This window comes from Globicephala melas, chromosome 3 (genome assembly GCF_963455315.2).
Source record: "Globicephala melas chromosome 3, mGloMel1.2, whole genome shotgun sequence".
Lineage (NCBI taxonomy): Eukaryota > Metazoa > Chordata > Mammalia > Artiodactyla > Delphinidae > Globicephala > Globicephala melas.
Genome location: NC_083316.1, coordinates 100,428,454 through 100,441,734, shown reverse-complemented (window position 1 = coordinate 100,441,734; position 13,281 = coordinate 100,428,454). Strand labels below are relative to the sequence as shown.

At 40.9% G+C, this 13,281-nt stretch overlaps 1 protein-coding gene across 6 annotated transcripts in view; it reads right to left on the bottom strand.

The window, feature by feature from the left end:
- The window catches only part of SNCAIP (synuclein alpha interacting protein), a 150,202-nt gene that overhangs the window by 53,035 nt on the left and 83,886 nt on the right, over positions 1-13,281 (bottom strand). For all 6 annotated transcript variants that reach the window (XM_060295453.1, XM_060295450.1, XM_030869795.2 and 3 more), the window contains exon 3: positions 7,112-7,184. In XM_060295453.1, the coding sequence (XP_060151436.1) occupies positions 7,112-7,184 (73 nt within the window). The remainder of the gene's footprint in view (positions 1-7,111; positions 7,185-13,281) is intronic.

Genomic DNA, 13,281 nt, shown 5'->3' with positions numbered 1-13,281 from the left:
AAACCATAATTCAAAAAGAGTCACGTACCACAATGTTCATTGCAGCTCTATTTACAATAGCCAGGACACGGAAGCAACCTAAGTGTCCATCGACAGATGAATGGATAAAGAAGATGTGGCACATATATACAATGGAATATTACTCAGCCATAAAAAGAAACGAAATTGAGTTATTTGTAGTGAGGCGGCTGGACCTAGAGTCTGTCATACAGAGTGAAGTAAGTCAGAAAGAGAAAAACAAATACCATATGCTAACACATATATATGGAATCTAAGAAGAAGAAAAAAAAGTGGTTATGAAGAACCTAGGGGCAGGATAGGAATAAAGACGCAGATATAGAGAATGAACTTGAGGACATGGGGAGGGGGAAGGGTAAGCAGACGAAGTGAGAGAGTGGCATGGACATATATACACTACCAAATGTAAAATAGCTAGCTAGTGGGAAGTAACTGCATAGCACAGGGAGATCAGCTCTGTGCTTTGTGACCACCTAGAGGGGTGGGACAGGGAGGGTGAGAGGGAGATGCAAGAGGGAGGAGATACGGGGATATATGTATATGTATAGCTGATTCACTTTGTTATAAAGCAGAAACTAACACACCATTGTAAAACCATTATACTCCAATAAAGATGTTTAAAAAAAAATTTTGCCCTAAGACAGGAATAAAGACACAGACCTACTGGAGAACGGACTTGAGGATATTGGGAGGGGGAAGGGTGAGCTGTGACAAAGCGAGAGAGAGGCATGGACATATATACGACATATATACACTACCAAACGTAAGGTAGATAGCTAGTGGGAAGCAGCCACATAGCACAGGGATATCAGCCCAGTGCTTTGTGACCGCCTGGAGGGGTGGGATAGGGAGAGTGGGAGGGAGGGAGAGGCAACAGGGAAGAGATATGGGAACATATGTATATGTATAACTGATTCACTTTGTTATAAAGCAGAAACTAACACACCATTGTAAAGCAATTATACCCTAATAAAGATGTTAAAAAAATAAATTAAAAAAAAATTTGCCCTTATGTTATGATGACAACCGTACAAAAATTATGCCTCATGAAAAAAATACTAGAAAGAAATACAACAATTTTGTTTTGGTAGCATGGTTAATTGTAGTTTTTACTATTTTAACAAAATGAATTATGTCACCTTTACAATTATAATTTTGTTAAAGAAAAAGCAAAAATACTTATTTGACTAACATTCTCATCTACATGCTTTACTGTATGTAAATTTTTACTTCAGTTAAGTAGATTTTTGTCATAAATGTTAGACTCTTTGCTGCATCAGGGTGAAGTGTTCATTTTCTTGATTGAGATCTTAGCAAATGTGCTTCCTGAATCTTTGAGTCCATCTTATATTAGATCATGTGAAATGGATTAATCAGCAGGCTTTTCAATTTAAACTGCTATACCAACTTCCATGCTTTTAGCATGAAACCTTAATAAAATTGGAAACAGGAGGTTTGTATATTTAGCATCATCAGCTATGTCACAGCAGCGTCAATAGGATAAATTTCATGTCAATGTATTATTTTCGGTGTTGGCCAAAATCCTTGAAAATCTTAGAAAACCATACATTTTCAGAGTTTATCACAAAATTTGCAGGCACAGGGCTAAAAGTATAGCAAATCTGCAATGTTTCTAAATATACATCCAAAACAGCTTTTACCAGATACTGAGTTTAAAAAGTATGATTTTCAAAAAAAAAAAGTATGATTTTCCTTTACTCACTGTCAGACAAGTGATCTTCTCTACTATTTAGGTACTGAAAACCCTTCAGGATCTCTTCTCAAACACACTCCAGGGCCATTTATAACTGTTACATAACCGAGTTTCCCAACCTCAACACATCTAAGTTCTTAGATGCAAAGCTGCATTAATATTTATATGCTTTCTTTCATAAGAAAATTATACAATGAGCTGAGCAGATACATATTCTGAAAGAATCACAAGACATGTAAAGCACCATGAATTGAAACAAATGTGTATCTGAATGTCCAATTAATTAAAAGAAGCTCGAAGTCAATGAAATTGAATATGTTTGATTTGAATACCATATGTCGATTTAGTATTAGTCCTCATACGTATTTAGTCCTCATATGGAGAAAATATAGAGCAGAGTTAACACGTCCTGCCTCATGCTGTCCTCCTTTCCTACATGAGGAGCAGGGATTAAGCAGAGAAAACATGCCAACATTTCATAAATAACACCCTTTTAGAGGTGCAAATTTTTCACCTGTAACTTCCCTAATGCTAATCCTTGCCCCACTCCACTAGCCATGCGTGGTTCCTCGGACTACAACTGCACTTCAGTTGCTCAACTTCATAGGGACTCTGTGGTCAGCAGAACTGGTTTCAAATGCAGAACTCTGGACAAATTATTTGCCTTCTGTGGGCCTCAGTTTCCTCATCCATAAAATGGGTATAATAATGGTCCTCCCTCAGAGAATTATTTTGAGGACAAATAAGCTGTGCACAGAAGACCTGGCCTAATGCCTGGTATGCTGAGCACGTAAGAAGTAACTGGGAGATCTCAGTAGCACCTGTGCAGCTCTAAGCACCAGCAAAGTTTGTTCTCAAGCTTCTAATTCCTAGTTCTTCCCCTCTCTCCTGCCTTCCTATGGTATCTGCAAGTCCTTCACACTTGTTTTCAAAACTTCTTTTTCTCACAAAAATTCAGTTTAGGCATAGTGTAGTGTAATTGATGGCAAAGAGTTTAAAATATTATCCTTGTCAGGGGAAATACAGATTTTAATAGGAATCCGTGCTTTTGGCTAAAGGAAGGGCACTCCTGGGGCAGACTCGTGGGCGTCAGTGAGCGAGTGGAAGGTGCAGGAATGCTGCCCCAGGCCTCTGACAAAACACCCTGCCATCATCTGCCTTTCTCAGAGCCCACTGTGGAGCTGACCCAGGGCCCAGGGATGAAGTGGGTGAGCCCTAGGCTCTATGTCTCATAGAGAGGCTCCCAAGGGCCAACAACTGGGGTCATTTGCACTCCTGTTCCTCTCAGCACACTTTAAAAATAACAGGCAGGAAGGGGAGGCACCAGTCTTGTCTTTGTAGCCCAAGAGCGAAGGCAGGAAAGGTGTGTGCTGAGTCCTGAGGTGGATCTGTGTGGTTGACAGGTTCTGATCAGACCATACGGGGAGCAACCTCGGGTGGAGTTCTGGGTGCGCCACTTTTAAGAGGGATGCTGGTAAATGAGACAGCCGCAAGAAAGCAAGAAGCATGAGCGGGATACACTCAAAACTGTGGAGGGAAACTTTAGTTTGGAGAAGACAAAACCAAGGGTGACTGCCACCTCCAAACACTCAGTGGCACCCTCGCCCAGGAGGAACTGTCCTTCTCTAAGGTTCCCTAGGAAAAAGCCAGGTGTAAGGGACGGACATTTGAGGGATGCTGATTTGGGCTGAACAAAAATGAACCTTTATGAACAGGCAGCTTTGTGAGACTGTGAGCTCCCTGTCACTCACGTGACAAAGTACAGGCTGATGACCCCATCAGGATAATAAGAGTCACTCCAAGATCTGATGGACTTTGGACTACATTATTATTATTATTGGCCTTTAAAAATTCACTTATAATTAAAACATTTTCATTTAAATGTATAGAATAGTTGAAAGAATGAAAACAGTACAGAGAACACCTGTATACCCTTTACCCACATTCATCCCCTGTCAACACCGTACCCTTCTGCTTTTATTATTTGCACTTTCTCACTTTCTCTCCCTCTTAAACTAGATGATTTTTAGGGTCCCTTCTTCTACTGAGAGTTATGATTTTCGGCTTCTTTCCAGGTAATGGGATTTTAGAAAAATTGGGATCCTGCCGTCAGCGCTCTTCACAGAACTCTGCGTACCATGACCCTCAGGGCCCTGTAGCGTCTGACCCTGACCGGCCCCCTGGCCTCATCCTCATTTTCATTGCCCCATGCAGCCACATTGGTTTTCCTTTTCTTCCTCATCCATGCTAAGCTCATTTCTGACTCAGGGGCGCTGCGCTTGCCTTCACTGTTCCTCACTGGCTTTCCCATGGCTGGGCCCTAAGAATGCTCCCTGATCCCCCAAACCCCCCTCCCTCCCCATCCACTGTAAGTTACTCTATCACATGCCTCATGTCACCTCTTATCACTACCTGGAAAATCCTGGTTTGCATCTTCATTTGCCTGCCTTTTGTCTGTCACCCCGCAGAATGTAAGTGCTGTTGAGAACAGGGCCTTGTCTACACCTTCCTTGTTACCCTGTCTTCAGTGCGTGCATAGGACAGAAAACACAAAAGTTATTTGAAGAATGAATAAATAAAAGAACAACTGGGTCCAAGAACATCTATCTAGTCAAAGACATGTTAGTACAGGATGGGTGTTAACATCTGACAACCTACACAAGACAGAAAGTGCCTAACAAACTTTAGAAAGGTCAAGAGACACATCTTTACCCGGTGGAGTATGTTCTAAGTCACAGGAGGTTTAGGGAAAAGTTCCCCCAGAGGGTGCCCCATCCAGAAGAAGACGTGGACCCTTCTCAGAAGCCAATGTGTCTTGTGCCACCACCTGTTCGAAAAGACTACCATAAAGATGGAAACTGTGCAAGTGATCCTGGAGCAAACTCCTCCTAGGTTGTTGAAACAGGAAAGACTAAGGGGATGCGTTGGGGGTGGAGGGTTATTTCCACATCTGCATGCCCATGAAACTAACTGAGATTGCCTCAATTCTTTCAGAAATGGAGGGTGAAAACTTTACTATGTTGAGATTTCTTTCAAAGCGGCTCACAGATAATTCTACAGCGGTGCTTTGGAGAGATTGATTTTTCATGCGTTCCTTTTTCTAGGATCCCTCTTGCTCTATTAGAAAGTGGTTTACCAACCTCCAAATGGTCCATCAAATTGGAGGTGTACATGTGATTCCATTAAAGAGGGCTGAGTCTTTCCCTCATATATCCATTTCCTGTCAGGTCTAATTATTGGTGATTACCTTGAGCACTGGATATTTGCTCTGGGTGAGTTTAAAGGCTTCTGAACTTGAAATTGGCCTCCTTCTCAACCACAGAAGAAATGTTTAACATCTCCTACTGTGGAATTGACTACAAGTCACAAGACCTGGAGAAAATGGAATAAACCGGCCCCAGGAAAATTCTTTTTAAAAGCTTCGGTTAATTCACTTAACTTGGTAAGCAAGAGAAGCTATTTAAGAGAGAAAAGAAATGTTCCACTTCATCGGTGAGGGAAAATGCTAGCTTTTAAAGTTTTAAAAGGAAAATATCTTAAAATTAAATTACTATCCCTAAGTCTAGCTATATGACAGTATATGTAATGGATAAGACAACAGACTCTAGAGGCAAACTTCCTGGGGTTTGGATCCCAGCTCTGTAATGTAACTGCTGTGTGACACTGGGTGAGATAATTTACCTCTCTGCTCTGTGCCTCAGTTTGCCCATCTATATAATATAAACATCTTAAGAGTACAATACTTAGCTCACAAGGATTTTAGGATTAATTGAGTTAATACGAGTAAAGGGCTTACAGCAATACCTAGCACGTTAAGCACTACTGAAGTGTTTGCTATTATGTCTTCTCTCTTGCCCCATCTCCAATTAAAAAAAAAAAAAAAAAGAAGAAAGAAAATCTTGTATCTACAAAGTACCTTCGGATACATCACCTAATTTTGATCCTAACAGTAGCCTGGCAACATTGGCAGAACAAGTTTCTTTTTTATTTTATAGATAATGAGTCACAGGCTCAGGGTCGTATAACCGATAGATGTCTGAATGCTGACTCAGACGGAGGTCTTCCGACTCTGAGGCCGGGGGCCCGTCCACTGCGTCTGCTGCCCTTGTCACTGATCACAGAGGTTTAACTTTGAACCTGGTGATGCCTTTTAAGGAGGCACATCCTGATAAGCCTTATGGCCAAAGCCTCTGTTAACCCCATAGATACTTGAGTGCATTTGAAATAAGAAAAATTTTGTTTAAATGGAGGTACATGAAAACTTTTATTTGAACTTCAAACTATCTTCTGTGATGTTTCTGACCCAAACATTGAAGCATTACTTTCACTCATACAAAAAAAAAAAAACCAAAAAAACAGGGATAAACAAACCTAGATAGACTAATTATTTTCCCCATCTCATCTAAACAAAATGTTGAAAGAAAACAAACGTCCCAAGAGAAAAGTAAATTAGCTTTGCACAGTCCTTGCAGTTCGAAAGGCCTAGAGTTCTAGCAGCTGCATAGGTAAGGACGATCTATTTATTTTCAAACACAATACACACAATTCTAGGGTTATCTGAAGTCTTCCATCATCCGTGGTTCTCAGGATTCTAGTTACTATCAGAGGTCCAGCTTTGGCAAGGTTAATGGTGATGCCTTAGAGTAATTACTTGGAAAAATAATAAACATCATTTCACAGTTTAATGCTATGGTATCATTCCCATCAATATCCTTTTTTATTTTCATTTTTGCCCATCACAGAGAGAAAAGCAGAGAGGCTTGATTTGATTTACAGAGGGAAAAACAACCCTGAATGTACTTTTTTTGTCAAGGGTCGGGGGTGTGCAGGGAGAAAAGGTCAGCCAGCTGGTTTTCATCTATACGCCATAATTCTCTGTTTAGTTTACACTATTAAACTCCAAAGCTTTGCTTTAATCTTAACTGTTACAGTATGCCTTACTGCAGATTCTATCATGTCGCATCCCTGATAGGGTTTCAGACTTTGGCAAAGCACCATGCCCCAAGCTGGTCCTTGCCATATGGGTAGTAAATGCATCCAACATTTTTTCATTGGCGCCTGCATCATTATGTTTTGTCACCAATGGTTTCTCGGGTTTGCAGTAAATTGCTGCGTATACTGTGGTTTGGAGCTGCCGCGATGATCGCCTACATTTATTTGTAAACAGCTGAGTCCTCATTAGGACCTCCCTGTCCGGTTAGTCCTTGGAGGATGACCTAACATCTGTTTGTTGAGGGTCGGGGGTAAGTGGAGAAGCCATAAAAGAAAAAGAAAACAGAAAGCAGGAGCAACCAATGTGAGGGGGAAGGGATGCCAGGAGGAGTCCTCCCCACACTCTAAAAGGCAGAATAAGGAGAAGAGGCGGGGAGCAAAACTTACCTGATCTGTCTTCGTTTTGCGAATCACATCTTCGGCACAGTTCCGGGATGGTCTTGAGTGACGTGACTGAATACTGAATGGGAAGCCAGAGGAGGAAAAAGTGTAAAGTAGCAATTTAAAATAAAGCATTACATTCACTCAATTGGCCAGAAAATCAAAACACAAGAAGGAATACTTGAGTACAACACATATCTCTAGAAAGTCTATCTAATTTTACCCTAAATGGGCTGCTTGGTGATCTGGCAGCATCCCAGACTCTACCCATAAGCATGTAAGGAGATGCAGATTAAAAAGAGGGCTGGACAGTCCTTTAACAAATAAGGTGGGGTGTATCCAGCAGACATTCTATCTCTTCTGCTACTTGTACAAGATGGAAGGATTTTTCTGTCCTTGACATTTTCCAGAAGATGGCCACAATATTTGCACTCTGAATCCTAAGAGTGAATCTATGTGTGGAAAAAAAAAAAAAAAAAAGCCAAGAGGAGGAGCCCCCAGCTTCCTGCAGCATCCAGGGCAGCCAGAAGCTGTATCTCCTGGACTACAGAAATGTCCCTAATGTTGCTACTTGCCACAAATTTTACTGTAATGTCCATGGGAAATACCAGGATAATGCTACGAAAAGTGAGAAGAGCATGGTTCTGTGTTTGAAAGCTCATCTGTTTCATGGATAGATTAGTCTGAATTGAAAGAAACCACCTTGCAGGCTCAGTCCCAGCACCAACTCAGGGGCCGGCTATCAGGATAACAAATTATGACATAAAGGGGCATAAAATCAGCAGAGCAACAACAAATTTAAAATCAATAACTATGATGTATAGGGACGAAGTTTGATCCCAATCAAGCTTTCTTTGGAGAAGCGTGTTTTAAAACAAAATAAATAGGATGAACTCTGTCTTTAATCAAAGGCCACGCCAGGTCCTGTCTTCGATCATACTTTAATTCATAAAATACAGCTTTCTAAAAATAGTTTGCTCTGTACCTTTATGGAACAATGCTCTTATGTAAATGAGCATGGATTCCGAATGACTTCACTGTTACAAAAGTGGAAAGGGGATTGAGAAAAAACATTTACTCTAAAAGAAAAATGATCATGGGAAACTCATTAGGATTATTCTAGCATTACAAGTGAGGAATGTGTAATTAGGACACATTTGTCAATACGAAGGTGCTTTAGTTAGCTTGATGTTGACAGATGAAGCGAAGTGTCTACATTGAGACCATCCCACGTGCCCCACCCCCGTGCTTTCCACCCAGCATCAGGACAGCAAGACAGAGAGAGGCGCAGTTGGACCTACTGTCAGTTCACCAATTGCACATCACAAACAAATTAAATTTCCAGTACTTCCAAGTGAAAAATGAAATCTCAGATGACTAATTAGAGAAATTACTCTTACCTGTCTGATGCAATAACATCCTGTTTATGTCAGCCATTCCTCAGAGACTACAGGTGCTTTAGCAAAACGCATTCACATACTCGAGGGCGGGAGAACTGCCTCTTAAGTCAAAAGGAACTCCAAGGATTTTATTCCCCTTTTATATTATGCTCTTTGGGAGTGGGGGGCGGGTAACATAGGTATAGAAGGCATTTTTCTTGTTCCTAATAAGTTACCTTATGTTTCTGGCCAAGTACAAATTCTCTAAGGAAATCTGGTAGCTTCTTGAGCCAGCTGGTACAGGTTAAATAATTACACAGTTTGTAATTCAATTAAAATTGGGTCTTTTGTTTTGGTTGCCATGTGCCCCATGAAAGCACCCTTTGGCAAAGTCTTACCCTCGTTCCTTTTTTTTTTTTTTTCCTTTTCTTCCAAGGCAAAATTTTAGAAAGAGGAAATTTCAGATTGATTGTGCTTAAATATAGTTAATGATAAGTTCAATAAGTTGCTCAGTGGGCTTAATGATATGTACTTGACTAAACCGGGTATGCTGCTATCTGCATTTCCAGCCACATGCATCCTGTCACCTCCCACCCCAAAGTCAGACATGTCACAATCTACAATTTATTAGCTTCACCTTCAGCTCCTCCAATGTGACCTCAAAGGTCCACAGTATGCAATCACTTTTAATTTGATGAGGTTTAAATTTGAACAACCCAGGCTGCCTGGTTGGTGTAGGGACTGAGCTCCAGGCAGAGACTAGCCTGGCTGAGCCCCATCCGCTGCCTCAACCTGCATCACACCTGGCAGCTCTGCCTCTTGATCCATGGTCACACAGGAAGTCACTTTTGTGCGGGCATTCATGTTAGTAATTTGGGAATAATGCCATTGAAGAAAAAGTCAGGTGCTGCTCCTGGTCAGGGAAATAAAAAGTATAATAATCTAAGAAAAAGATGATGTGTAGGCCAGAAAATCAGTTTTGAATAACTGTAAGGGTATATGGAATGTCAAATTCAACAATGACTCCAGTCTACACTGTGAACAAATCTACCATTCTTTACAAGGACACACAAGAAAAAAAAAATCAATTTGTAGATTTCTTTCAGCAAGTACACGGCTCTTTGCATAGAAGATAAAGCTTAAGAGAGTGCTGTATAGATGGTTAAGTTGTGATATGAAGCGATACAGTGGAAACACACAATTCACAAAACAAACACGCAAAAAGTTTTCATATTAAGCAAATGACCCAGGAAGTCTCTTTCACAAGTGCATTGTGATACCATCTGGGAGCTGAAAGGGAAGACTTCCCAGGCCTTCATTCCAGTTCACAGGACAGATGGCCTTTTATAAGGAGCTGTTAGGTCGCCAGCCCACTGCATTCTCAGGACAATGGCCAGCTCCCAGGGTAGCAACTACTGTTATTTTAGCCTTAACAGAACCAAAGACCCATGTACCTTCCCTGTCTCTTGATCCCAACCCAAGCCTTTATATTCTGTTCCCTTGATTCCTGTTATCCTTGGGTGATAAGAGAGGAGAGGGGCTTGCAGATGGCTGAGAAGTATTATATTTCCTACCTCTATGTTGCTCTCTAATTTATTCTTTTTCTAAACATCTTTCAGTGGAAACACCCTTTTTGATCCAAACTTCTTTTCCACTCCTCCATCATGCCTCAAGAAAAACCCCTGCCAAAGGTTGAACAGTTGTCTCTGCTTCTTCAATGTCCCTGTGCATTCAAAGTTCAGTTCCCCTTCAGTTCCTTTACTCCCGGGGCCTCCTTGCCTGCAATGCCTTCCTCCGGCCAGGCAAATGCCACTGCTCTGCAAGGCCAGCTTGAGTTCTGCATTTTCTGTGAAACCCTGGCTGATTGCTTCAGCCCTTACGGACCTTTTTCTTTAATTAATTAATTAAATTTTTAATTGAAGTACAGTTGATTTACAATGTTCTGTTAATTACTGCTTACAGCAAAGTGACTCAGTTACACACACACACACACACACACACACATATTCTTTTTCATATTCCTTTTTTTTTTTTAAGAGAAAAGAAATTTATTCCCTCACAATTCTGGAGGCTAGAACGCCAAAGTCAAAGTGTCTATAGGGCCATTCTCCCTCTGAGGGCACTAGGGAAGAAGGTTTCCTTGCCTCTTCTAGCTTTGGGTGGTTGTCAGCAATCCTTGGTTTTCCTTGACTTGTAGACACACCAGTCCAATCTCTGCCTCTATCATCACATGGCATTCTCCCTGGGTATCTGTGTCTAAATTTTCCTCTTTTTTTTTTTTTAATTGGAGTATAGTTGCTTACAATGTTGTGTTAGTTTTTGCTGTGCAGCAAAGTGAATCGCCATACACATACATATATCCCCTCTTCCTCGGATTTCCTTCCCATTTAGGTCACCACAGAGCATTGAGAAGAGTTCCCTGTGCTATCATATTCTTTTCCATGATGGTTTATCACAGGATATTAAATACAGTTCCCTGTGCTGTACAGTAGGACCTTGTTGTTTATCCATTCTCTATATACCAGTTTGCATCTGCTAACCCCAAACTCCCACTCCTCCCTCTCCCACCCCCTATACCCTTGGCAACCACCAGTCTGTTCCCTAGGTCCATGATTCTGTTTCTGTTTCATAGATAGGTTCATTTGTGGCACATTTTAGGTGGATGCAACTAGAGATTACCATGCTAAGTGAAGTAAGTCAGAAAGAGAAAGACTCTTTTCTGACCTTGATAAAAAAGCACCTTGCCTTGTGAAAGACAAGGCAAGGTATTGTTCCCTTGGGCTGGGCTGTTGTTCCCTTGGGCTGTGCTGGCTCCCACAAGTGCCTAACGGAAAGGATGATATCCTTGACTTGTACATATGCATGGCACACAATGACTTATTAACTATTTGCCTGAAATACTAAGCTGTACATACATTTGATTAATCCCTGGGCATAATATTATAGACAGTCAAAGGAGTTCTTTCATATTTAGGTCGTAAGTGGCAATTTCTTCCACGCTTCCATACTTGCTCTAAAATTAATTAGCTTTCTAAAATGCAAATTTGACTAGGGGGCTTCTCTATTTCAGATCTTTCAGTGGCTCTGCACTGCCTGTAGGAGAAAGGCCATATGCCTTAGCATGGCACGTGCAGCCCTCCATGAGCTCAGACATCTCTCCCCACGGTTTTCTTCTTCTTTTTTTTGAATCTGCTGTTCTTCATCTATTTAAAAACCTTTATCCAAGTATAATTGATAAACTTTAAAGAAACTTCACATATTTAAAGTGTACAGTTTAATGTGTCAGCATATGTATACACCTATAAAATTATCACAATCAATATAATGAACCTATCTATCAATTCCAACAATTTCCTTGTGCTTCCTTGTAATTCCTCTTCTCTACTTCTCCATGACCATTTTCCATCCTCAGGGTACTTTAGTAACAGTAAATTTCTTGTGGCTCCCCCACTATATCTTCTCTGAGCCTCCCAGATGGAACTTATCTCAGCTTCCAAAGTGTGGTGTCCAGACCAGTGGCATTAACACCATCTAAGAACTTTGTTAGGAATTCACATTCTTGGGTCTCATCCCAGAAACTTTAAGGGCAGGGCCCAGGAATCTGTGTTTTCACAAACCGTTCAGGTGATTCTGATGCATAGCTAAGTTCAAGAACCACTGCTCTTTATTTCCTTATTTTGGGCATATGTCCATTAAAGAATCCATCATGTGACATTTCATCTATATATTTACATAATTTCTTTCTCTGCTTCCTGAGGGTGTGGACAATATTTTATTTACCAAAGAAACTAGGTACTTGTTGAACTGAATGAATTCTCCTATGTAGCCCATAATTTGGGTGGCAATAATAATACTAATAATGGTAGTACTTAATATTTATAAAGCACTAATCTTAGAAAATTCCATAACTACCAGTCTAGCAATGTAATCATGCTATATTTAAAAGAATAAACACTTCTCATATATTAAGAGCATGAATGCTGGCTGATGCCTTAGCTTTGTGTATAAAGACAATGGATTTGGAGCCAGAAGCTCTGGATTCGAGTCCTACTTCTGACATTTATTAACTCTGTAGTTCTGGACAAATAAATCATTTCCTATCTTTGGGGCTCAGTTTCTTTATCTAGAAAACACAGATAATCATAAGAGATAATGTAAGTGAAGTCAATTTGCAAGCTGTAAAACGATGTTAAATGTTCTGGTCTCTTCTCTCAACTCATTTTTCATGTGTGTTCCTCATCTTCGTGCCTCTCATGATTTGCAGCTCAGTATATCAAGATGTGAGAACTGATGAGGCAGGAAGAGGTGAGCCCGGTTCGGACTGGAAAGGAAAAAAGGAAGGACAGCCAGCCTGTCTCAGCACCTTATTTGGCTTCTTTGTTCTTTCCTCATCCAAGAGAACCCACGGCCAAGAGCAGACATTGAAACTTAGCTTCACAAACTACACAGAGCTGCTATGACGTAAGACAGTCCGACACGTCCCAGCTTACATCAATGTTGTCACTCTGCCATGCAAAACAGTTTGAACATGCGTGGGATTCATAATAACAGACGGTGATTTCTACATTGGGCTTTGGGGATCTCTGACCACCCTACATACTATTTGGGACTGAAAAGCTTTGGCCCTTGCTCCTGAGACGTGCAGCCAGTCGGGTGAACAAGCAGGCATTACTCAAATGGTCATGAGCCACAGAAAACGAAAGAACTAGAATCCCAACACCTTTTCAAGCTAGAGAATTTTAAACAACTTAGGTCGCATTAAGTTTCCAAAAGAAACAATTAGGCCAGTCATCCGAA